This window comes from Aquarana catesbeiana, linkage group LG06, assembly GCF_042186555.1.
Source record: "Aquarana catesbeiana isolate 2022-GZ linkage group LG06, ASM4218655v1, whole genome shotgun sequence".
In the NCBI taxonomy this organism is placed as follows: domain Eukaryota; kingdom Metazoa; phylum Chordata; class Amphibia; order Anura; family Ranidae; genus Aquarana; species Aquarana catesbeiana.
Window position 1 is genome coordinate 318,923,398 of NC_133329.1, and position 27,609 is coordinate 318,951,006.

Below are 27,609 nucleotides of genomic sequence, written 5' to 3' on the forward strand. Positions count from 1 at the left end.
TGAATCACACAACACATGTTATGTGCATACATCCAAATATGGTATAATAAAGTGCAATAATTGGTACAGTTTAAAATGAAATAAAGCATAACATGTGCAAAATAATGTCACAAGTGCAAAGACTGTGGAAACAAAAGTTCATATGCAGCCAATTTTAATCAGAAGTCGCCCCATGAAGAGTGGGTGTATTGGAAATGATGATCAATTGCTTGGCAGCGTGATACTCATCGCCACAAATAAAACGAAGGCTTACTAGAAAGCCAGCGACCTCCCATTTTTCGGGGAGGTCACAAAGCACTTTGTTGGATGTGATCCACAGAAAAGATGTCCTGAAGTCTCTCCCCAGTAGCCTCAGAAGATATACACACACCAGGAATTTCACAGCTGATCAGGGTGTGGCGATTTAGAAAATCCTCAGAGCCGGAGAATATAGAGAGACAAAAGACTCCACAGTATAATATTGTCTCTTCTTTGCAGTATATTAGCAGCAGTGCATATACACAGGATATCAAAAAGTTCAAGCCGAGAACTTGTCTCAATTCGTTGGCTTTCTGGTAAGCCTTCATTTTATTTGGGTATCAAGCATTTGATCATTTCCAGTACACCCACTCTTCATGGGACTTCTGATGAAAATCAGCTACATATCAACTTTTTTCCCTTTTTTGTTTGCACGGTCTTTGCATAATATGTTATGATTTATTTCATGTTGAACTGTACCATTTATTTCACAATTGTACTTTACTATACCATATGGATGTATGCACATCACGTGTTGTGCGATTCGCATGAATTGCACTTTTTGCCCTAGCGCTGCACTTTTATTCAAACATTTTTCTTTGCACTCGATATTTAGGTTATAGTGCTGCTGGCTATTTTATGTACTAAGTGCGGATATCTCTTTACAGGTATTATAAAAGTCTGATAGAAAAGGTGTACAAAAAATAAACACAACCAAACAACCTTACCTTATCTATGCAAGGCTTCACACCAATCATGATGCAGTCACCAAATATCTTGCCATCCTTACTTAAAGCCTTCCTGGCTTGTAATTTGGACTGATATTGCACATGCATCCAATTTCCAGTATTGGACATCTGTAAAAAAAAAAAAAAGGGAAAATTACTATACACATAAACTAGCATTAAGGAAGGTGGTCCAAGGAATAAACACACACTTACCACATGTTTTATTATATTCCCATACTGTGCAAACTGCAACAGAATATACGAAGCTGAGGCCTGTGGAAAACTAAAAGTCAAAAACATTTTCAAATTAAAAAGGTTTCATTTAAATATTGGGGGAAAGAAAAAAAAAACAAAACAAATGACAAGGGAGTCTGTAGACATATAAAAATAACAGTTCTGGCTGAAAATCCACAAAACAGTCTTTAATTTTTTTCCTTCTTTAACCACTTCCTTCCCCACCCATTGTCATATGATGTCCACAGATGGGATCTCCTATCCTGGGCGGGCGTCATATGATGTCCTCGGCTTCCAGGCGGTATAGAGGGCCCGCCGCGTCACTGAGGAGCCAATGCGCGAGCCGTGGATCTGTGTGTGTAAACACACAGTATGAACACACAATTTGACTCCACTCCCCTGACAGGACGTGTATCTAAGTATGAACACCGATCGGTCTCCTCCCCTAGTCAGTCCCATCCCCCCACATTTAGAATCACTCCCTAGGTGACACATTTATCCCCTTGATGGTCCCCTAGTGTTAACTCCTTCCCTACCAGTGATATTTATACAGTAATCAGTGCATTTTTATAGCACTAATCGCTGTATAACTGTCAGTGGTCCCAAAATAAGTGTCAAAAGCGTCCGATAGGTCTGCCACAATGTCAGTCATGATTTAAAAAAAAAAAAAATACATTTAATAAAAATGCCATAAATCTATCCCCCATTTTGTAGGCGCTATAACTTTGCGCAAACCAATCAATATATGCTTATTGCAATTTTTTTTCACCAAAAACCATGTACCCCCTAAACTGAGGATATTATAGCAAAAAAAATGTTTTTTTCTTTCAAACTTGTCGCTCTTGTTTATAGCGCAAAAAAAAAAAAAAAAAATGTAATTTAGGTACACTGTTGTACAAGCGCGCAATTGTCATTCAAAATGTTACAGCACTGAAAATTGGCCTGGGCAGGAAGGGGGTGAAAATGCACTGTATTGAAAAAGTTGTTAAAGCGGGGGTTCACCCACACCGCCAAAAAAAAAAAAAAAAAAAAAAAAAAAAAAAAAAAATTATATTAAAAGCCAGCAGCTACAAATACTGCAGCTGCTGACTTTTAATACATGGCCACTTACCTGTCCCGGGGTCCAGCGATGTCGGCAGGGGGCGCCGAGAACCCGCTCGGTTCTCGGCAGCTGCCGCTGCCATCCTAGGTGAGGGAATCAGGAAGTGAAGCGTTGCGGCTTCACTTCCCGATTCCCTACTGCGCATGCGCAAGTCGCGCTGCGCGTCCCAAGTGGTCCCCGCTCTCTGCTGGGAGCTGTGTGTTCCCAGCAGACAGCACGGTGGGGACGGGAAGAGGCATAGACTCCCGTGGGAGTCTATATGCCGGAAGTGGGTGCAAATACCTGTCTTAGACAGGTATCTGCACCCCCCCTCCCCCCTGAACGGTGCCAAATTTGACACCGGAGGGGGGGGGGGGGGGGTTCCAAAAAGCGGAAGTTCCATTTTTTGTGTGGAACTCTGCTTTACATAAAAAATTTGATCTGGAGTCTGATATTTACCAGATTCAACCTCTAATAGTATATACAGTATATCTCTTCTTGTTATTCTCAGAGTGGATTAGAGATTTTGCTCCCTAACCATATAGTTGGTTATTTATATTTACCACTGCATAAAGATATTTAAGAATTGCTTGTTTTTTTAAACTTTACAAATCAGCTAAATTATTATGTACCCCTAAACTGAGGATATTATATTTTATGTTTATTATCCGATTAATCCAAACAATAAATTGGCCAACTAATCGATTATGAAAATAATCGTTGGTTGCAGCCCTAGTTCGCTCCCTCCAGTGGCTAATGTTACTGTATTTGAGATCTGTAGAAAAGCATTTCAAAAAAGGTAAAAGTCATCAAAAATGACTCTACTGGTAATAGCTGAATATATGCGAGGACATAAAATGCACTGTGCCAAGTTAACTCTTTCGCTTCAGTAGTTTGAGTCAATGACCTACAAAAGTAACAGATGGGGAGTTCTGGCTTTTCTTAACCAGCAGGTTGACCAGATTGCCCAATCCACGCATTGTAGGTGGATGGGGTAATCCTCCCCGCTGTGTCATTCTATTCTGACAGATTGGGGGTCTTTTTTCCCCAACAGGATGGTTGAACAGAAGAAGTCGATCCGTAGATAGTCTTCTGTTCAACCACAGTGGACATACGTGGATCACAATTCAGCCGTTCCCTGTTAACCGGCCAAACTTTGGACCTATGGACCTTTCTATGCTGCAATAACTGTCATTTAAGTGATTTTTTACTTTTTTTTTAGACAAACAATGCTTTAATATTGCCTTAAATTTTTTTTTTCCAGCAACTTATGGACTCATTTTGACAGATGACAACCACCAAGTTTGAAGAAAGGGTGGGGGGGTGGAGAGGCAGCAGGGCAGAAGGACAGCATGTACTCATGCCCTGTGTACTAGTTTTGTACATGTGTAGAATGCACAGCGCCCAAAACTGGTAAAGAGTCAGAGACAAGTGTAAGTCAGTGTTGCTCAGAATATAACCCATTTTGTATCTGGAAAATCTACAGTGCATTGCAGAACATTAACGTATACAAAAAAACAAAAAAAACAAACAATCTCTTGTCGTAATGGTCAACCATCGACATATCACTGTTGGAAATCTTCCTTGCACCATAGATAAAGCATGTTTAAAAAGATATGACACACAAAGTAGCACATAGACAGACATTATCTGATATTTCCTGTGGGAGGAAAAAAAAAAAACAAAAACAAAAAAAAAAAACAAACAAAAAACAAACAAAAAAACAACTCACCCATAGACAGTCACCCACGTATCATCCAACTGGTCTTCAGATGTCAATGCATCGCCTTGTGTATAAAATGGATCTAGCTGAGCAGGTGACAGGGTCGCTTTTCTACTCTGATTGATGGTTGCTGGGCTAAAGACGCTTGAAGCTGTTTACAAGCAATGAAACATTTTACACACAGGCAACATTTTCTAACTCTCTTTCAAAGACCGTAATCACAACAACATTATCTCAGTGTGTGTTTGGGGCCGCTCACATGCTCCTGCAAACCTGTCATATTCAGACAAGCAGTGGTGTCTGTACAGTCATGAATTCCTCAGAAATATGGACTACCTTCACATAGCTCCAGCTGCATAACAATGCGCTCATTCATGCTGTACAGGCCACAGGGCTTGTGTGAATGAGCCCTTGATATTTTCATGCGAGTGCAAACCTGATTTATAAACCATACTTCTGATTAATTCAGGGCTATAGTGAAGAAAGCTATTAAGGGGCTAGCTTTAATCAGCTTGACAGGGCTTCAGGGCTTTGCAACGAGAATGAGGATACCTTTAGGTAATTTTTTTGAGAGCCATCCATTAACTGAATGCCACCCAAAACATATCTAGTTTGCAAATCCAGTAAAACCGTCTTAAACCAAAGCTTTTTCAGAAGTGACAACTATTGTCACAACTGTGCATGGCCATGTTTTGTTTAAATGTGATTGTGGACTTTAACAGAACAATTCTAATCAAAATGGTTGTATAATGAATAAGCACAAGCTCCGCAATTGCAGAATCCTGTTTTTTCCACTCAACTCTCGTATCATAAGGGTTTGCTCTAAATAGTCCTAAATACGGTCAATCTGCTTACAACAATTCTGCACATTTTGCAGGATGCATCAACATGTTAAGTTTTACTCATAAGTTAGATGAGCATCAGGCCACATTTTTATGAATCATTCACACAAAAATAAAAGTAACGCTAAATAAAGCCTTCACATACAGAAATAAAAAAGGTTTCTATTCATCCTATGAAGTGCATAAATGGATAAAAACCTAAATCAAAATAATATTTGGGGTCTTCACCCCTTGACTTTAAAACCCAACTCTAGGCACAGCAATTCTTCAGGTTTTTGTATTTATTTAATTTTTTTTTTAAAAGGGAGAAGTTCACTTTTCATAACATAAAAGTATACATCAGTGTAGCGCAGCAAAAATAAACATTGAATCAAAGAAAAAAAAAAAAAAAAAAAAAAAAAATGTAATTAACTACTTGTTTACTGGGCACTTAAACCCCCCTCCTGCCCAGACCAATTTTCAGCTTTCAGCGCTGTTGCACTTTAAATGACAATTATGCGGTCGTGCTACACTGTACTCAAATGACATTTTTATCTTTTTTTTTCACACAAATGGAGCTTTCTTTTGGTGGTATTTAATCACCACCGGGGTTTTTATTTTTTGCTAAACAAAACAAAAAATAAAATACAAACACACATGTTTAATAGTTTGTTATAAAATTTTGCAAACGGGTAATTTTTCTCCATTGATATTCGCTGATAAGGCGCCACTGATGGGCACTTATAGGGCGCCACTGATGGGCACTTATAGGGCGCCACTGATGGGCACTTATAGGGCGCCACTGATGGGCACTTATAGGGCGCCACTGATGGGCACTTATAGGGCGCCACTGATGGGCACTTATAGGGCGCCACTGATGGGCACTTATAGGGCGCCACTGATGATGATGCAGTGTGGTCACTGATAGGTGGCGCTGGTGGGCATTGAAGCCTCTCCACGATCGGGACCGATGTCCCTCTCGCAGCCGATCGGCTTTTTTTCTTCTCCTCACACTACCAGCGTGAGGAGAAAAAATAGCCGATTACTGGCTCCGTTTAGGTCACATGATCAGCTGTCATTGGCTGACAGCTGATCACGTGGTAAGGGGTCGGGATCGACCCCTTACTCAGATCTGTGATCAGGCGAGTCTCAGACTCGCTGATCACAAAGCGCGCCACGCGCCCTGCAGGGGGCACGCAGGCCGCTCGAGTACGGGAGGATGTCCTCCCGGCAAATTAAAACCGCGCTGTAGCCGTCTTTCGGCTATAGCGCGGACAGCAAGTGGTTAAAGCGGAGTTCCACTTTTTTTTTAGTTTATTAAAAGACAGCAGCTACAAAAAGTATAGCTGCTGACTTATAATAAGCACACTCACCTGTCCCACGGTCCAGTGATGCGGCCGTCCGAAACCTCCGCTCTCTCTCCCTCCTCTCAGCCGGCATTGTGAGTGTGGACGCCCGGCTGTGACAGTTTGCGGCTTCACAGCCAGGCGCGCATGCGCGAGCCACACTGCGCTCCTTCAATGGCCAGGCAACATTCTGGGACCCGTCACATGTCCCAGAACATTGCCAGGAGGGAGGGGCCGCCTAGCAATCGCCTAGCTGGTTAGAAGCCTGGAAGGAGGAAGTGTTTCATATTTGGGTGGAACTCCGCTTTAATAAAAGTCAAGCAAAAAAAAAAAAAAAAAACCACCACTCAAAAGTTCAGCAGTGTATGCGTAACCAGTGTAAGAAAAAAACGTGTCAATCCTCCATCAGATAAAAACTGCCTGCTCTCCTTCGTCTAAGACTCAGATGCATGTCACTATGCTCCACTCCACCCTATAGGGTGGAATGGAGCATTAGTGACGTGCATCTGAGTGTCACCTGGTGAGGTGGTGAGCTGTATCGTGTTATATGCTTGTTACAGCTTTGATCTAGTAAGTGTTTATGTATAGCGGGGTGAATCAAATATATCCATACGGAACACACTATGTTTGCCTTTTTTGCTATACATAATAAAGATTGGAGCCATTTGTTCTCGGTGAGGCAACAGCCTGCTGCTTCCTTTTTCCATGTGGAGTGAGGAGAGGAAGAGAGCCATTAATCCATTCAATTAGAGGATAAGAAGCGGAGTTGTTTCATCTGGATGCGAGGAGATATTTGCTTTTTTTTTTTTTTTTTTTTTTTTTATCTTTAAGGCCCCTTTCACACGAGCGTACCTGTCATCCGCCAGCTCAGCGGAGATCAACGGAAAGATCTCCCGCTGAGCCGGCGGACCGAGACGGGCTCCGTGGAAGCGGAGTCCGCCTCGTATGAATGAGGCCTTACACGAGGTGAGCAGGCAATTTAATCTGATAGAGGATTGACACATTGTTTTTTCTTACACTGGTTACGGGATATACTGCTGAACTTTTCACAGAGAATTTTGTTTAATTTTTTACAGAGAGACTTTTATTAATAAATATTTTTTTCTTTGATTCAATGTTGATTTTTGCTTAGCTACACTGATTTATACTTTATATTTCTTTGAGGTTGGCGGGACAGCAAGCAGCTATTAATAGCATATACACTTTGTTCTCTGCGCTGATTGGTATCATTTCATTTTTCACCTTTCATAACATATTACATCCATTTTTGGGCAGCACAGTGGTGTAGTGGTTACCACTTTCACCTAGCAGCAAAGAGGTTCGAATCCCGACCACGACACCATCTGCCTGGAGTTTGCATGTTCTCCCTGTGCCTGCATGGGTTTCCTCCGGGTACTCTGGTTTCCTCCCACACCCCAAAGACATGCTGGTACGTTAATCGGATCCAGTCTAAAAAAATTGGCCCTACTATGTATGAATGTGTGTTAGCGACCTTAGGTTGTAAGCTCTTTGAGGGTAGGGACTGATGTGAATGTACAATGTATATGTAAAGTGCTGCGTAAATTGACGGCGCTATACAAGTACCTGACATAAAATATTCAGGGTGTAACATGTTACAGATGTGCCAACCCCTGCATCCCACCGTTTTTTTTTTTTTTAAACGCCCGCAAGGCATAATTTATTCACAGAGTTCTGTAAATGTGAAAATAAGTGCCTTTGCAGCTGTTAGCTTGTTGTGTTCAATGAACTACCAGGGTGCTGTTGAGCATGCTAGGTAGTTTGAGTGTCTGTATGAAGTACAGGCAGACAGCTTACACTGTCTGCAAAGCATTGCACCCCAAGTAAAAAAAAAAAAAAAATTAAATTAAATTTATATTAAATGCACATTTTACCAAAAAGAAGTGCATTTATTTTATTTACAAAGGTGAACTTACCATTTAAATAAACAACATATTTTACTACCAAGGAGCTCGGAAAACACAGCCACAGTGTCACTACTGAGCTGCACTGTGACTAGCATGGCAGTGGAATGGGAAAAAGGCACAAAACCAGAACAAGTCACCCCTGGATTGGGACTGGGGGCTAAACACCATATTGGAAGCCACATGGGTGTGCAGCCATTATTCCAGCCACTGCAGGAACAGGTCAAAAACTAGAGTTTGCCGGGAAACTTCCACAGGGGATCTGTTCTAAATGCACCACAGCTGATGGGATGTTGTGGCCTCTGGCTTATAAGAGAAAAAAAAAAAAAAAAAAAAAAAAAAAAAAAAAAAAAAAAAAAAAAAAAGGAAGGGGGAGAACCATACATATTATATATACACATATATACACACTGGGGGTTATTTACGAAAGGCAAATCCACTTTCGCTATAAATCTAAGGGGTTAGATCTGAAATGAGGGGAAGCTCTGCTGACTTTATCATCCAATCATGTGCAAGCTAAAATGCTGTTTTTTATTTTCCTTGCATGTCCCCCTGCAGTGCAAAGGGGATTTTCCTTTAGTAAATAACCCCCAGTATCTCACAAAAGTGAGTAAACACCTCACATTTGTGTTGTATTCTATCTTTTCATGTGACACTGAAGAAATGACACTTTGCTAGTAGTGAGTGTACAGCTTGTATAACAGTGTCAATTTGCTGCCCCCTTAAAATGACTCACACAGCCATTAATGTCTAAACCACTGGCAAAAGTGAGTACACCCCTAAGTGAAAATGTCCAAATTGGGCTCAATTAGCCATTTTCCCTCCCCGGTGTCATGTGACTCGCTAGTGTTGCAAGGTCTCTGGTGTGAATGGGGAGCAGGTGTGTTAAATTTGGTGTAATCACTCTCTCATACTGGTCACTGGAAGCTCAACATGGCACCTCATGGCAAAGAACTCTAAGGATCTGAAAAAAAGAATTGTTGCTTTACATAAAGATGGCCTACCTTGGCACCCCAGATGTTTTGGAACTACATTGCCCATGAAGCTCATGCACTCTGCAGTGTAGCTGAGTAGCATAGGATATGTAGTTCCAAAACATCTGGGATGCCAAAGTTCAGCATCACTGGCCTAGGCTATAAAAGATTGCCAAGACCCTAAAACTGGGCTGCAGCACGGTGGCCAAGACCATACAGAGGTTTAACAGTACAGGTTCCACTCAGAACAGGCCTCTCTATGGTCGACCAAAGAAGTTGAGTGCACATGCTCAGCATCATATCCAGAGGTTGTCTTTGGGAAATAGACATATGAGTGCTGCCAGCATTGTTGCAAAGGTTGAAGGGGTGGGGGGGTCAGCCTGTCAGTGCTGAGACCATACGCCGCACACTGCATCAAATTGGTCTGCACGGCTGTCATCCCAGAAGGAAGCCTCTTCTAAAGATGATGCACAAGAAAGCCCGCAAACAGTTTGCTGAAGACAAGCAGACTAAGGACTTGATTACTGGAACCATGTCCTGTGGTCTGATGAGACCAAGATAAATTTATTTAGTCCAGATGGTGTCAAGTGAGTGTGGCGGCAACCAGGTGAGGAGTACAAAGACAAGTGTGTCTTGCCTACAGTCAAGCATGGTGGTAGGAGTGTCATGGTCTGGGGCTGTCGGCACTGGGGAGCTACAGTGCATTGAGGGAACCATGAATGCCAACATGTACTGTGACATACTGAAGCAGAGCATGATCCCCTCCCTTCAGGGACTGGGCCTCAGGGCAGTATTCCAACATGATATGGACCCCAAACACACCTCCAAAAAGACCACTGCCTTGCTAAAGAAGCTGAGGGTAAAGGTGATGGGACTGGCCAAGCATGTCTCCAGACCTAAACCCTATTGAGCATCTGTGGGTGATCCTCAAACGGAATCTGGAAGAGCGCAAGGTCTCTAACACCCACCAGCCTCTGTGATGTCGTCATGGAGAAGTGGAAGAGGACTCCAGTGGCAACCTGTGAAGCTCTGGTGAACTCCATGCCCAAGAGGGTTAAGGCAGTGCTGGAAAATGATGATGGCCACAAAAAATATTGACACTTTGGGCCCAATTTGGAAATTTTCACTTAGGGGTGTTCTCGCTTTTGTAGCCAGCGGTTTAGACATTAATGGCTGTGTGTTGAGTCATTTTGAGGGGACAGCAAATTTACACTGTTATACAAGCTGTACACTCACTAATTTACATTGTAGAAAAGTGTCATTTCTTCATTGTTGTCACATTAAAAGATATAATAAAATATTTACAAAAATGTGAAGGGTGTACTCGCTAGCTCCTCCTAGGTACCCCATCTAGGCATGCCAACTGGTATTTAAAAAAAAAAAAAAAAAAAAAAAAACCCACACACCTGCAAGATAGGTAGCTGGACAGGGAGGACCCTGCATCTAGCATGTTGGGCTGAAAGGTTCATGTAAAACAACAAACATATGGTACCTGTTGGTCCGGAGGAAACCCATCAAACGGAGGCTCAGGGGGTATGGTGATTTTTTTTTTTTTATGGTGGATAATGAGTTATCTGTTTCTAGGTAGGAAGAGCCTTCTCTCAGATGCTGCCCTGGAGGACGACTTGAGTAAATTGATGTGCCTGGACCCCTTTCACACTAGGGCCGCCCGTGCGATAGCGGTAAAGCACTGCTCGTTTAAGCGGCACTTCGAACCCCATAGAAGGAGTTAAAAACTCCCGTGCTACGGCGCTTCCGAAGCGCCGCCCATTCATTGCATTGCAGGATTTTTATTTAACGCCCCGCAAGCGCACCGCCTGTGTGTGAAAGGACTCATTGCCATGAATGGGAGGCAGTTTTGCAGGCGCTATTTCTAGCACTAAAACGCCTGAAAACTGCCTCAGTGTGAAAGGCTTCAAAGAGGCTGAGAGCTGCTGCACTGGAGACCTAAAAGATGGGTTAAACATGTTACAAAGGGTGAACCTATCCTTTAAAAACGGCAAGTGTGTCAAAGGCAGAGGGTGGACACCCCAAATATTGGATTTAGGAATTTTTTCACAAGTGTCAAAAATAAATAAATACTGTGGCACAGTATTATACATGTGCAGTATATACAAAACATATAAAGATTGTACACATACCCTACTACAGCGTGAAGAAAATAGCCATAATTTCCAGCCACGAAGAAGCATTCCCTTCCCTTGTGTAAAGAACTGGTGCTTGAAAATGGTCTCAGGCCTTTGGCTCTGACTAAATCAACTCTGAACTTAAACAAGGCTTCCCTTTCTTGCTCCATACAGCTGAATGGAGTGGTGAGGGAGCCAGAGGCGCGTGTGTGTGTGTGGAATACACTGCCTTAGTTTGTCCCTCGTATTTCACTTTGAAAGTGCTCAGAATAGCTTATAGTCCTGTGTAGAACCTGCTTCAAACAACTAGACAGGTAAAGGTTTTTAAAAAATTATTTTTACATATGCTATGTGGTTGGATTGATCTGAAAACTAATAGGTTTAAGTTCTGCATTAAAATGATTACATACAGATTACTATTAAAACAACTTACTTGCACCTGGAGTTGACGGCATGGCACCAGAAAGAGGAGTATGTAGCGTAGAAAAGCTGGGCTGCTGGAGAATGAAGAAAAACAAAATACACTTAAAAATGGAGCTGACAAGAGTTCCTTACAGACTAAATGAAGGGAGGGTTCCTCAATCTACTATTGTTATGATGCACAGAACAGTAAATACCCATCTCCAAGTGTATATGGCAAATGCATCCATCATCCTCCCCCATGATCCAAGTGTTTCCAATTAAACATCTTTCGATTTTTACTAAAACCTACCTTTTCCCAATTCTAAATTAAACTTCCCCCACTTGCTGACCAGGACTTTTCTGGCACAATTTAGAACTGTTACCTGTTTAGAGCTATAGAGGAGGTCCAGTGTTAGAATTACTGCTCTCACTCCAACGTTCACAGCGATACCTCACAGTGGTGAAGTAAACCTCTGGGGGGGGGGGGGGGGGGGGCAAAAAAACAAATAAAAGGGTGCAGGGCGGCTCGTGCATGCACAGTCAGCTGTGAAGCGGCATGCAGCACAGCCGGCTGCCCATATAGTCCTTACATTAAAAGGCAATACCTACAGAATTTGTAGCTTCTGACTTAATTCCCCCCCCCCCCCCCCCAGAGTGAAGAACCTCTTTAAGCACTGTCAGCAGCGGGATTCACTTCCCGGGTATGCAATTTCCGGGAAGTGAACAAAACTAAAAAAAAACTTTTAAACAAAAACTAAAGTCAGAAGTTTTTTTTTTTTGTTTTTTTTATCTTAAGGCATTAGGATAGAAAAGCTTCAGTGTGCAGCAGCCTCCTTCATACTTACCCAACTCCCTCATTGGCTGACACAATAAGGAGAGAGGGGGGGCGGGAGCCAAGCTATGGCTCAGTGTCTGAATGGACACAGAGCACTGACTCAGCTCGGGTGCCCCCATAGCAAGCCACTTGCTGTAGAGGCAGGAGCCGGCGAGGGACCCGAGAAGGAGGACCCGGGCTGCTCTGTGCAAAACCACTACACAGAGCAGGTAAGTATTTAAATCCAGGCACCATGTCATCATGACAAAGTCTGGATCCACCAGGTGTCTGGACTGACACCCTTCTCAGTCTCCCAGCAAGCCGCTGAGAGCCTGAGACGGCCGCTACGCCCCCTCCACAGCCCAGCGCTCCAATGAGGGAGCAGAGAACTGTGACTGACAGTCTACAGCTCTCTTCTCACGGAGCTCTGAAAATCGAGCAATCGGTAGTGTTCAATTGCTCGGTTCTCAGTGTGGAGGCACCAGGGGACAGATGCAGAATCGGACCGATGCTGCATCCACCAAGGTAAGTATGATTCTCCAAAGAAAATCCTTTACTTCTCTTTTAAGGCTTTAAAACCACTTTGTGACATGTGAACCGAACAGGCTTTATATGGAGCCAGTTCACATAAGTCCAGGCTGGCCACAGTTTTTTAAAAAAAGTTGCGTACTTTTTTCAGTCCAGTTCTGGTGTAAATTCAAGTGTCATACACTAAAAATTTGCACCTGAACTGGTGAACGAAAACACGCCAAAATCCTTAAAAAAAAAAAAAAAAAAAAAAAAAAAACAAAAACACATGCAAGGAAACTGCCTGGACATATGTGAACCAAGCCAAATGCATAAAAAAAATACAAGACAATGCTTTTAAAAATGCATGTAAACCTACGTTTCTGCATATGCATTTTCATGTGCAGCATGGTGTAAAAGGACCTGTAATACTTGCCTACATTCTATTTGAAGCTGGTGCCATGACCACTGCCAAGTTTCCCGTCTTAGTCGGCTCCTTTCTCTTGCAGCAACCTATGGAGCCGCCTTTGCATGTAGGGATTAGAGTTGTGTCTCCCTCCACTGTGTGCGCATCAATAGAAAAACACAGTCCTATAGCCTACACCAAGCTAGCAGACTGGTTTGAGACTGCCCGGTCTCCTGTTAACTCTTCCTTGTGAAGAATGATGTTCAGAGAAGCAACACTGGGAGAGCAGGGGCCAAAAGCATTAAGAGTTATGAACTGCAAGTACTGGGGTAAGTATATTAACAAATAGCTTACTAGGGAATATTTGTGTGCTCAATATGTTAAGCTAAAAATCTGTCAGGGGGTTGATACTACTTTAATACTTGCTAATGAAGAAATCACAGTTCTGGGCTCCCTTCCACAAACAGCATGTGATCTAATATAGAGAGGCATCGGTCATGTGATATCAGCTGAAAGGAAAGGTCACAGTTCAGCCAGAGCGGTCGATGGGCCAGCCTCAGATTATCAGTCCTCTATTTCACTGTGGCTGCAATACTACTACAGCTTGATCTGTTGATTAAGTGTGGGGTTTATAGCTACATTAAGCAAAAATTGGGATGGTAGTGAACTTACCAGTTTTCTGGAATTAAGAGGTGTTGACCCAAGACCTGGACTTGAGATGTCATCATAAAGGCTTCTAACTGGAGGAGCACCGCTCTTATCTTTATGTGATGGTAGTACAGGCTGATGAGGGGACCCACCTAAAAAGGTTAAAAAATAAATAATTAAAAATAAAATAGATGAACACATTTATACAGCAACTAGAATGGCACAAAGACTCCCTTCCTGCTCTCATGTGACAGCACTGGGTGCTTGGGGCACCAATCACCATCATAGTCACATCGGTCTGTAAAAGGGAACCAGTCATATGATCTCTATACACAAAAGCCAAAACAGTGTTACAGGGAGGGGAGGTAAGGAAGGCAACAAGTACGTAAAACATGTTTATTTTTCCCAGTAGCAACTTCTCTAAGAAAAATAAAAACTAGGTCAATTTTAATTGACTTTTCCCCCTACAACAAATATATATACAAATGTCATGACCAATACTACTAGCATCACTTTAGTCAAAGTTTGTCCCAAATAAGGTGTACAATGAAGAGAGTGAAGTGGTAGCAAACGATAAATAAATTTTTTTTTTTTTTTAATGCTTTGGCAGTTTGACTGGCCGAGCTGCGGTGACATCACTCCAGCACATGCACGGCTCCCTAACTGGATGGCACACCGTCCATTGAGAATGAGGTGCGCACGTCGGTGATGTCACCGGCTGCTACGATATAGTAAAGATCTACTAAATGGTGCATGTTTAAGAGATATTTACTGTACCCACAGGTAAGCCTTATTTTAGGCTAAACTGTAGGTACACAAACAGGTAGGCTTAACTACCCCTTTAAAATGCAACTCATTTATATGAATTCACCCTTTCAATGGGCCCTCTACCTTCCCTGCATTTCAGGGGTTAATGTCTCCTAAGTAGAAATACCTTGCTCTGTAGGGTCCCTCCTGCAGACTGGTTCCCAGCAGCTGCCTCTTTAAGCAAAGACTTCACCCACAGACTGGAGCTTTAGGCAGAGGAGGAAAGCAGCGGAGCAGGGAGAGAGGTAAGTGACAGAGCCAGCACTATACCCCTCCTAGATACCAGCATTGCAAGGGCAGATTTTGGATATTACTGAAGCTGGGCTTTCAAGATCTTCTCATGGAATAACTTTTTAAACATCTGCTGGGTTTACAAATAAGTAAATCTTAGGTGCTGTACGCAACCTCCTGGATTGCTGCCTGTTATTTACAATTTCATTAAAGCCAGAAGGTATAGCCATTTGTTTAACGCACACACTACACAGGCCCGCCCTTACTTTTGTCCATTCACAGAATGCTTTGTATTTTGAAGGATTTCACGAAATACAAAGGGTTCTGTGAGTGGACAAAAGGAGAGAAGCAGACAAAAGAATGGCTTGCGTAAAAGGAAAGCCACAAGTCTGTCAAAGTGGCTAAAGTACACCAACAGCTATATTTCCTGACTTTAATGAAACTATAAAAATTGTATAGAACAAGCAGTGTTCCACGAGATGACATCACCTAAGATTTAACCATTTGTAAAACCCAGCACATTTTTTAAAAGCCTTGGTTTCCAGTCATTTTGTTGCTGCCTGCGTTACGTGCAGTGGCAAAAAAGAGTGGGCTTTAACGCCCACTTGCCAAATATATGCATTACTGGGCGACTGATGTATGCGCCAAGAGAATGCAGCACAGACTGAGCTGTCAAAGACAGCTCTTGGTTCCCACTAACTGGTAGGACTGGCTCCCGATCATGTGACAGCCAATCACAGTGGTCACATGATCACTGATCTTTCCCGCCACCTTAAGAGAAGTAAAGGGATTTTTTTTTTGCAGATATACAATTACCTAGGTGGATGCAGCATTGGTCCGATGCTGCATCAGTCCCCCGGTGCCCCTGCACTGAGAGCTGAGCGATCGAACACCGCCGATCACTCGGTTTTCAGAGCTCTGTGAGTAGAGAGCTGTAAGACTGAGTCACAGCTCTGTTCTTCTCCCTCCTTTCTCACTGGAGCGCGGGGCTGTGGAGGTGGCAGAGTGGCTGTCTTAGGCTCTCGACGACTCGCTTCCAGTCCAGGAACCTGGGGGATCCAGACTCCGTGGTTCAGTCCGCTCTCTGCTGAAAACTGGTCACAGGAGTGCAAAACGAATTGCACTCCTGTGATCCTTAGGAGAACTACAGCCAAACAAGCTTTGGCTATACTTCTCCTTTAATTGTATAGACTCTACAAAAGGATGTCGGGGTAAGATAGCGGTCAGAAAAGTTGGGTGTTCGGCCACAAACACCTAAAGTACTAAACTGGTTACACATTTTTTCACAAAGCATACAGTAGATTTTTCTTCTACATTTTTGCAGTATGTATGCACAGTGCTAAACACTTGATCACATGCAACTGGTGTTCCGAAGGAAAACAGTGAATTGTCAGAGGTCCCAGGCAGACGGTTTATAAAAAAGGGAAAGAGTGTCACCCAAGACAGCTAAATAAGTCAACAAGGGCTGCATCATCAGTACAAGCGACCTTTCACAGCCAATGTTTATTCTAGGATGCATGCATTACTAAGCTACAAGAATGGTATCAGTGAACAGCTGGAGGACGTTGCATCTGAACCAGCTTCAGCAAACACTGCTTCCAGTAAACTGGGGAAGTCACACTCTACAGTAACACAAACTCCCCAAGGCGGCAATTTATGGCAAAGCAGAATATTCAGTAATAAATCTTTGTAGCTGATTTTTTTGATGCAATGTTTGGAACAAAATTCTATACATTCTATGACTTGCAGCAGGAACTAAAACCTGTCTATGACAAGGCGCTGCTTCTACAGGTGGCAAACATGTTAGCAAACAGAAACAATCAACTACTGAATCCTTCTGCACGCAATTCCTTTGACCGGAAGTTTCTGTCACTTGCTACAACATATATAAAAAAAAACACAAGTTGTTTTGTTCTATGATCTCTTACTGCAGTGCTATCCAGAGCTCTCCCTTCAATATATGCACTCCCCGTTTGTGAAGAATTGGAACATACTCTGCCAGAATACCACAATGCAATCAATGCCTAGTGGCCAAGCGCACAACATATCACATGCGAGGATTACCCAAAGAGGGGTATGACTATAGTAATCCGCACAGGAACCATGAGGAGTCTACACAGACATACAGGGGGTGATTTACTAAAACTGGAGAGTTCAAAATCTGGTGCAGCTCTGCATAGAAACCAATCAGCTTCCAGGTTTTGATGTCAAAGCTTAATTGAACAAGCTGAAATTAGAAGCAAATCGGCTACCACGTACATATGCACCAGATTTTGCTCTCTCCAATTTTAGTAAATCAAAACCACAGTAAACACTTTAGGACAGCTCCAGGCAGAGCATTATCAGATAATGCAACTAGAACTACAGTTTATGCTGTCATCTTTTACATCATATGCAAAGTCTAATAATGTATCTCACAATATTTCACAAAAGTGGTTGCAAACCCTTACAAACCACTTTTTTCTACAGGCAAGCCTATAATAAGGCTCACCTGTAGCTACCGTAGATATCTCCTAAACCAGAGTCCACGGCACGTCCATGCAGTTGCTTCAGCTGATGTGCGGTTACCGGCAGCCCCCCGCGCTTGAGTGACGTCTTCGCGGCTCCGGCCAATCACATCGCCGGAGGCCACGATACCCGGAAAGAACTCCAGGAGACATGTCACCAGGCAGAGCAGTGTGCCGGGACCGCTGCGGGGGCTTCGATCTAAGGTGAGTATTTCATAATGAGCTAGTATGCTATGCATACTAGCTCATTATGCCTTTGTCTTGCACGTTTTTATTTATTTTTTTAGTAGGTTTACTTTAAAGTGGTTGTGAAGGTTTTTTTACCTAAATGAATTCTCTGCATTAAGGTAAAAAAAATCTTCCATGATCAGCTGCCTCCCAGTCCCCTAAGGCTCCATTCACACCAATGCAGGACTTTTTTTTTTTTTTAAATTGTAACATGGTTAACATGGGTTCCTTTGGAACATGTTCACATCGATGCACATTTTTGCCTCTGCATTTTTGGAAAAGGTCAGGGACTTTTAAAAACGCAAAACTGTGCTTTTTTTGGTTCAATAGATTTCAATGGAGAAGCTGCAGAAAAGCATGTAGTGCGTTTTTACCGCATTAACGTGATTTTGCATTTTTAAATCTACATAACAAATTTTCCAAAAAAAAAAAAAAAAAAAAAAGCGGAAAGCAAAGCAAAAAGCACTGCAGAAATGTTCAAAAGCAATATGCATAAATGTGAATCCAGCCTGAATACTAACTGGTCTTTGTAGCAAGGAGTACATGGAACGATGCATGTCAAAAAAACAATGAAGAAATTTCTCCGGGTGTGGTAACCCTGGAATGCCCATGCTCAGCCGTCTTGGCTTGACAGTGCTCTTTTGTCGCTCTAACAGCCCTGCACTGTGATTCCCTGGGACTCCTTTTCTTCTGCCTCTTTTAGCTCCTGCTCTCTTTCTAGTGATCAGTTACTATGAAGGACCGGCTGTAAGGCATAGGCCTGGCTTATATGGTTACTATATATACAATCTTTATTTTTGGTACTGAAACAAGCCTTAAAGTGGAAGTCTGTGCTAAAACTAAAATCCCTTTAAACAGCCATGATCTAACACTAACCTAATAAAAAAAAAAAAAATATAAAAATTTAGTAAACATACCTTTTCTGCAGGCGATCCGGTCCCAAGCTGAGCTGTCAGCCGTGTCTTCGCTGTGTGCAGAGGACACGTCTGACAACGGAAGCCCCATAGTATCGTTAGAACTACTGTTTAATTCTGATGTTGCTAACTTAAATCTATTTTATAATGTATGGCTCAATACATTGGCCATGTGGGCTTTTCATGCTCACATTTTTCACTGTTGAATGTAACTGTCCAATTGCTAGCTCTGTTTACATGACCGATTAATAAAAATCCCTTGTAAAAAAAAAAAAAAAAAAAAAACACAAAACGCACACACAAAGAAAAAATTCCCAGCTCACTTACCAGCCTGCAACAAACCAAATTAACCCAGTCTAACAGTTCACGTTAAAACCAGGGCATAATTTTGCACAAGCTGCAGCAGCCACATAACCCCAGTGTGTTGGAGTCCCAACTCTATATTTTTTTTAGAGTCTGAGTTGTAGCACATATATAATAATGGATCGAATAAGGGCAGGTATGCCTGGAGGGAGTCCACCCCTGCTTAAAAAAGGTATAGGGATGTATTGGATACTAGAGCTGCACGATTCTGGCTAAAATGAGAATCACAATTTTTTTGCTTAGAAAATAGATCACGATTCTCGTGGCGTAACATCATCTTTCACATTAAAAACAAAAAAAATTGGGCTAACTTTACCGTTTTTTGTTTTTTTTTTTTTTTATTCATTGAAGTGTATTTTTTCTCAAAAAAATTGCATTTGAAAGACCGCTGGGCAAATACAGTGTGACAAAATATTGCAGCAATTGCCATTTTATTCCCTAGGGTCTCTGCTAAAATATATATAATGTTTGGGGGTTCCAAGTAATTTTCCAGCAAAAAATATTGATTTTAACTTAAGAAAGAAGTGTCAGAAAAAGATTTAGACTTTAAGTGGTTAAACTTCCTGCATTTACACTTTGTTGAAAACTTGGCAGACTGCCCAGATTATTTATTTACTAAGAAGGAAGCTTAGTTACAATGTTTCAGGTTAAAAGACTTGGCAGAATGCCCCAGCTGAGTGAGCAGATAAAGTCTCTCCACTTGTTTATATGAAAGAATCGGCAACCTCTGTAGGAGAGATCGTCAGGGGAGGTGAATCGAGATCACGATTTTTTTAACGATTAATTGTGCAGCTCTATGGGACACCCAGCATTAGTACAGTGGCAGCAAAAGGTATCCAGGGCACCCCTTACCAATTCACCAACTATATAACTACAAAAGAAATGGCAACCACCCAAACCTTTAACTGGCCTTCGCAGCAAGGCGTACATGGAAGGGCGACATGTTTAGTTTGCATATACATGAGTAAACTGCAGTGGCCATGTATTTGAAAATGTGTGCAAACTAAGCCTTGGTTTTAACATGAACTGTTAGACAAGGTAAATTCTGTTTATTGCAGGCTGGCAAGGTAGCTGGGAATTTTTGGTTGTGGTTTTTGACCCCATCTTGATCCAGTGTTGCTCTCGCTCCTCACACAAAGACAGGAGCAGCAGCAGGAGCCATTGGCTTCAGCCCCAGCAGGGAACCCCAAAATGGAAGGTTCAGGCCACTCTGGGCAGAACCACTGCACAGAGCAAGAAGTTAAAACATGTTTGATCTTTTTCTAAAAACAATAAAACGCAAACAAACCTTTACAATCACTTTAAGGATTGGTTCACACTGCGTTCCAATCGCATTGCTCTTGTAATCCGCTGCGGGTGTCAATACAAACTTAACATCCCAGATGCAGGTCGCAAACGCAGTGCATTTGCCTGCACTGGATTGCATGTTACAAAAACAACCATGCAATCCAGTTGTGTTGCAGCTCCTAAAAGGTGCACGTATGTCTTTGGTGAAATTTGAGCCCATTCAAAAGGAATGGGCTCAAATTGCGCAACACTGAATCACATGTCAGTTGCACAGGAATGTGGTGCGGTTCCTGTGCGATTTATGTGCAGTTCATTGTGTGAATTGAGCCCAAGCTGTAGACACCCTGTAACTGATCTGTTTCCCATCCAAGCCACACATTTCTGTTACTGAATAGTGCAGCCTCTCTCAACCTTTTTACCATGGAGGAAACCTTGAAAAAAGATTTAAGTCTCAGGGAACCTTGTTGAGAATATATTACATATAACTCATGGTATATTAGCTCAAGCAGTCCGTTGAGATATATTTGACACAAAAAAAAAAAAAAAAAAAAAAAAAAAGAAGAAGATGGTGGGAAGTGCGAAAAGGGCCTTCATTACACTGGTAATAAATGGGAAAAATGCTCCCTTCACTGGTGGTCAGTTTGAAGACTTTCCTTACAGCCAGCTTAAAAGACAACTGATGTTGATGGTTACTTATCTGAAATTCAAAAGTAGCTTATGGAACCCCCATCAACCACTGAAGGACCTCTGGGTTTCCACTGAATCCTGGTTGAGAAAGGACGGTCTAGCGTTTATAAGCAAACCACTCCTTCATCCCATTTGGTGGAATAGCTGGGTGAAGGATGGTGCCTGGCCACAATGAATAATATGGCCATAATGCTCATTATTCTCCTTGGCCAGACCCTGTCCTCAAAATTGGCACAAGCAACAATTTGTACCAGGAAGAAGGACCAAGCTAGTGAAGACTGTGGCAGCCCACGGCCAAGAGGCCTTCTTTTCTCAATGGAAGCATGCACCATTGTCCATTACAGGGGTCAGATAGCATTAGTAATTTTGAAAAGCATTTTCTACTACCTCCAATCATAGGGGAACGTAGCTCCATTACTCCCATGGATGGCCGTGGCTGTGGAGTTACTGGTGTTGGTATATCTCCCATTAGAAAACCAGGTAAAAACTGGGCACCGACTCCAGGTTTTGGAGATGTTGGTGATCCTAATGCCATTGGTTCACCTGCAGAAAAAACAAATTACTAGACAGGCAGCAATGATTTAAATTTAACAAAGTAAGCTACCTGAGAACTTAAGTAGAAATATACTTTTTTTCCCATTTTGGATAGAACATGGGAGGGTTATAACCCGTCTTTTTTTTCCCACCATCTGTGTCCCATTGCAGAGGTTTTCCTTCACTTCCTGTCCCATAGCCAAACAGGAAGTGAGAGAAAATCTCAGCAAATAAGGGAATTCCTTGGGGACCCCCCCAGGTCACCAAAACTAAAATGTCCCCATTGGGAGATTTCCTTTCTATTACTTTTCTGGGGCCAACCCAAAATGTGGGATTTTCTTTTACTTTAAATGATAATGGTAAACAGGACAAATAGAGAGCGTGAATCTCCCTAATGGGGACACAGACAGCAATAAAACTGACAAGATTTCTAATCCTTCTCTTCTCTATCAAAAACTACAAAAGAAAAAAAAAACAGTTTTGCCTTTAGTTATACTTTAAGGTTTACTCAGATTCATGTTGAACAGCATCTGCACAGCTTATACTTCACTTCCCCACCACCCTGTTCACCAAGAAGAATCAATACATACTTCTGGATATGGGAAGCATACGACTCCTGACCCATCCATTCATGTGAAAGTGCGAATGCTTGGCTGCCGAGGTGTCCAGTACCATTACTTGGGGTGGGAAAAATTTTTGTACTCCGTGAAATCTTTTTCTCCAAGTTCATTGAAAAAGACACAGCTGGGATCAGTAGATCAAGATCATTGGGTTATTGTGTCACCTAAAAGGATACTGGGCAAACAATGGTTTTGATGTATTGATTCAGCTGTGATCTTAAAGCGGGGGTCTTCCTATCTATCGTTTTTTTTTTTTTTTTTTGAGTTCATTCACAAACTTTTCTTCTCAGCATTACATACTCACATATTGTGTGTAATATGTCCGCCTGTGTCAGATTTCATCGGAAAGAATAACTTATATTATTCACTGCAGGCGGTTTCCATCTTCATTGTGGGCATTTGAAGCCCACAAGCATTTATTTCCTGGATGTGGTGAATGCTGTGCTCCCAGCATTCACCGCTCGTTCCCGCACATGCTCAGTGGCATCCTGGGAAGCCTGAGACTAGCTCCCAGGAGACTGTGCGGAGTCTGGGAGAGGCTAGAAACACGCCTACTCCCACAGGAGGAGAACCAGGAAGTGCAAAGAAGAATAGAGAAATAAAAGGTAATTACGGCGATTTAAATGTTTTTAAACGGCATGTCAGCATCTAGGCAAGGAAGAGAATACATACAGATATTGTTCAAAATTTGGGTGGAACCCCGCTTTAAGGGCTAGTTTACACTTGCTTCAAAACATGGCTTCGGACACGCTTTGTTAAAGCTCTCTGAACGCCAGTCAAAGCTCCTGTCACTAAATAAAATGGTTAGCTTACAGTCTCGTTTACACCTGCTTTTGCTTGGAGCTTCGAGCAAGCTTTGCCATAGACTTCTATGGAAGCTTTGAGGACGCTTTGAAGTAAACAGGACTGTAAGCTAACCATTTTATTTAGTGACAGGAGCTTTGACTGGCGTTCAGAGAGCTTGAACAAAGCAAGTGTAAATGAGCCCTAAGTGAACTAAAGAGAAAAAGGTTCTCCAAATCAGGTTGAGCTGAAGCTTAAAGTGGTACTTTACTCTCTCAATCAACATTGACCATTATGAATCCCTATGTTGCTAGCATTTGAGCACTTTCAAACTGGCTGTCCAATCAGGTTCGCCTACCTGTTTTTCCAGGTAGACCAGATCGGACACTGCATTGTCCTCTATGGAGCAGCGGATGTCAGCTGACACGTCTGCCGATACCCGGCACCATCCTAGCCGATCCTGGCCGACAAAAACAGATGGATGGTGGTCCTATGTTCCATCTGATTTCCCAACAGAGGAGAGGGGGACTGTGCCCGTGTCCGGTCTGCACAGTGGGGGATTAGCCAAGCAATGCCCCGCTGAGAAAGCGGATTCTGTTAAGCTGAGTGAAAGGGGCCTTAGAAAATAGATAGGAAAGTAGGTAATATTTACTAGTTTTAAACTTTTTTTTTTTTTAACATTTCTTCAATTACTTCCTGGTCTCCAGACCTAGGCAAATGTCATATATCCCAGGAGCCTACAGGAAGGGAGGGGTTTTCCCAGCTAAGAACACCCTCCTGTCTGCATGGCTAAGCTAAGGGCAGATGGATTCCAGGAAGTAAATGCTACATAAAAAATCTGCCCTAACTCAAGATGGCCACAGCAAGAAATGTTAAGGTGTGTTTTTTTGATGTCTCCGCAAAATAAAAGCATGGAGACATGCATGGATCGTTGTGTTTGCTTTGAATGTTAGAAATGACATAGCATTTGTGGTGCTTAAACAAGGATAACTCTTAATCCCAAAGGCTGCAGAGTGATGGTGGTAGTGGGGGCATAAACTGTTAGTGGGGCCACAATCCAAATTAACCTACTGCTATGTGGAAAAAAAAAAACAGGTTTCATTATAGGTGCTGTGCACTGCCACTTTTGAGGGACAAATAGTGTGCCCCAAAACACAATTTGGACCTCAGTTACACACTGGGTTCACCACACCAGTTTTACATCCATGCTGTAGGCGATCAAGACAGTTATACCTTCAACTTGGATAGTAGGGGGTCACAATGGCAGTCATACCCAATTTAGAAAGCTGAGCATTGAAAAATGTTAGAAACCAGTACTGGAGGCCGGCCCTACAGAGCCCACATCAGAGGCTGGCCTTAACGATAGTTACATAGTTAGTCAGGTTGAAAAAAAAGACACAAGTCCATCCAGTTCAACCATAAAAAAAAATGAGAGCTTTCTGACTCTGAAGCTCCTCTCCAATTAGCGCGGTAAAAAAAAAAAAAAAAAAAAAAATGTCATCTATGACTATGCATGCCCCTACTCTGGCTGATGCGTCGGTTGTTACAAATCTTGCCCTTAGATCTGAGCTTAGAATTCTATTTTTGCTAAACGCACAGAGTGAAGGATACAATTTAAAGCCATGACATGCATATATACGCATTCAGAAGTGTTCTTTGACGCACGTCATTGCCAACGTGAAGGAGGTCTTAGACCCCTCTCAAACATACACCACTTCAGATAGGTCCGAACAATGATTCAGTTCCAAAGGGACGGGTGCTGGTCCGGCTTGTACCCTTAGATAACCAGAAGGAAGATTGGAGGACCACACACACACACACTGATATGCATAAGATCTAAAAGATTTAATTTTTTTTTTGTATATTTTCTGTAAAATGATAAAAAACTTTTAATAAACAGTTATTTGTAAAAAAAAAAGGATTTATTTCAAAATGAAAAAAAAAAAAAAAAAAAAAAAAAACACCCATACAAACAAAAACAGGGTGGAGAGCCAGTGTTAATGCATTTCATGACAACGGGCACTTTTTCATAACTGTTATGATTAACCACTTGCCGCCCGCCATATAGCAGTGTGACGCCGGCAAAGTGGTTTAGTTATCCTGATCAGACCTCATATGACGTGATCAGGAAAAAAAGCCAGCGTGGCGATCGGGGGTGCTGTGTGTCAGTCCGACACCCCAACTTCTATCATAGTATGGAGCCTCTTACCACGTGATCAGCTGTGACCAATCATGGCTGATCATTGCGTGAACCAGGAAGTGCAGGTAAACGGCTTTCCTTGGATCACGCTAAGGATGAGCTCCGGCGTGTTCGCACACCCCACGTGCAGAGCCCGCCAGGAAGTCGGCACTGCGCTAATCACAGGCAGCGAGACATTTCCCGACCTCTGCAGCCGTGCATCGGGACAATGTCTCACTGACTATGATTAGCGCAGTGCAGTGCCAAATTCATGGCAGCTCTGCACGTGGGGTGTGCGAACACGCCGGAGCTCATCCTTAGTTCATGCTGACAGGGAGAACCGATCGGCGGCTCTCCCTGTCGGGGGGGGGTGTCTGTGCTGATAATCAGCACATTGATTATCAGTGCTCCCCCCATCAGATGTGCCCACCAGCTGCCGATAAGTGCCCATCACCTGCCAGCCTGTGCCCCAGAAAACGCCTGCCAGTGTCCACAGAGGTGCCAATCATTGCCCCATCAGTAATGTCCGTCAGTGCCCTTCAGATTCTACTCCTTAATGCCTGTCAGTAGCTCCTCATCAGTGCTGCCTATCCAGTGCCCATCAGGTTTTTTTTTTTTTTTCCTTCAAAAATTTCTTCTTTCTTTGTAGTGCAAGGAATAAAAACTGCAGAGGTGATCAAATACCACCAAAAGAAAGCTCTATTTGTGGAAAGAAAATGATAAACATATAGTTTGGGTACAGTGTTGCATGACCGCGCAATTGTCATTCAAAGTGCGACAGCGCTGAAAAGTGTCCTGGGCAGGAAGGGGGGGGGGGGGGGAGTGCCTGGTATTGAAGTGGTTAAGCACCTGATGGCATAAATTGCGTCAACACTAGCTTTCCACCCTCTGTTTTTGTTTGCATGGATGTTTTTTGCACTTTGAAATAAATCTTTAGATCGGGGGTCAGCAACCTGTAGCTAGCAAATCGACCAGCAGATCGCAGCCAGGTGACTGGTAGATCTTGGTCTGGGCTTGCTGACCCACCATTCCTGAGCATCAGAGTGCAATGCAGAGGGACTGTTTGTAATGTTAGAGCTGTAGTAGGGAGCAAGAGCCACACAAACCGATGCCTTCTCTGTAGTGCCGGCTCCTGTCCCATGTGGAGTGATACCAACTACACTCCACCTCTTAATCTGGCTAGCGCTCTGCAGAATGGAGCAGCAGGAGAGAGATCTTTAGGCGGCACAGTGGTGTAGTGGATAGCACTCTCGCCTAGCAGTAAAAAGGGTCGCTGGTTCGAATCCCAACCACGGCACTACCTGCCTGGAGTTTGCATATTCTCCCTGTGTGGGTTTCCTCTGGGTACTCCAGTTCCCTCCCACACACCAAAGACATGTTGGTAGGTTAATTGGCTTCTGTCCAAAAAAAAAAAAAAATTGGCCCTATTATATGAATGTGAGTTGGGGACCTTGGATTGTGTGCTCCTTGAGGGTAGGGACTGATGTGAGTGTGAGATGTATGTGTGGAGCGCTGCATAAATTGACAGCGCTATATGGGTACCTTAAATAAATAGGGATAATTGTAGACTAGCACCCACACTCACTCAGGTTGAACTGGATGGACTGGTGTCTTTGTTCAACCATACCAACTATGTATCTTCAGGTCAATGTGAAGCAATACACAGGGCATATTAGTATAGGGCTGATTTCACATTGAAGCACTGTGGTTTACCCACACCATGGATGCAGTGTACCTGCAGGCTCTACACTTAGCCATTGACTTCTATTATATCCTGCTGTTTTACCAACCCCAAACTATACGTGTGAACGAGCCCTAAGGATGCCAATGTCTAATGCAACTAAGGGCTCAGTCACAAGTGCAGCAGGCACTGCTGTTCCACTGAAAAGCGATCAGAGTGTGTGTTGACAGGTTGTGAGGAGGCCATATGTTGCTTCCTCGCTACCTGATTTAAACCCATGATTGCCATGCATTGCACACGATTGTGTCACACGGTAGTACAGCAATTAGAGGTTTAGACCAGGTGTGAGGAGGTGACACTGTGCCCAGTGAGATTTGACTTCACCATGTTGTTCAGGTAGATCTCCACCTCTTTAAAGGTTGCCTACCCTTGCTTTAGATTTTACACATATCGGAGTGCAGTCATTCAATCTTCATTCGTGTTAGGACCACACTGCTGACTTGCAACGTGGGGTTAGCAGGTGATCAGGAGGCCATATTTTGCCTGTTTGGAGAAGGATTTTACATTGAACGTCACCTCATCCCTTAGACATGTTTTCAGTACAGCGCTGTGCATGCCAAAAGTGGATGGGTCCAGCACCAGGTGGTTGCAGTGTTAAACATTTGCTGCAACTGCCCCTTTAAAGAGGATTTAAACAGGTTTGTCATCTCTGTGATTGGCCATCACAGCGGTCACATGGTCAGAAGCACCCAAATCGCAAGAACACATCAGGGGCTGCCCATGACATCTTAGTTGCTGTGCTGAGAGCTTGCAGGGAGC

General features: G+C 42.9%; 1 protein-coding gene across 1 annotated transcript in view; it reads right to left on the minus strand.

Annotated features, from left to right (window-relative positions):
• The window catches only part of NUP35 (nucleoporin 35), a 34,401-nt gene that overhangs the window by 6,210 nt on the left and 582 nt on the right, over positions 1 to 27,609 (minus strand). Inside the window, exons 2-7 of the mRNA XM_073633729.1 lie at positions 21,381 to 21,536; positions 13,994 to 14,121; positions 11,626 to 11,689; positions 4,013 to 4,154; positions 1,179 to 1,248; positions 966 to 1,094 (exon numbers count right to left, since the gene is read on the minus strand). Of these exons, the coding sequence (XP_073489830.1) occupies positions 966 to 1,094; positions 1,179 to 1,248; positions 4,013 to 4,154; positions 11,626 to 11,689; positions 13,994 to 14,121; positions 21,381 to 21,536 (689 nt within the window). The remainder of the gene's footprint in view (positions 1 to 965; positions 1,095 to 1,178; positions 1,249 to 4,012; positions 4,155 to 11,625; positions 11,690 to 13,993; positions 14,122 to 21,380; positions 21,537 to 27,609) is intronic.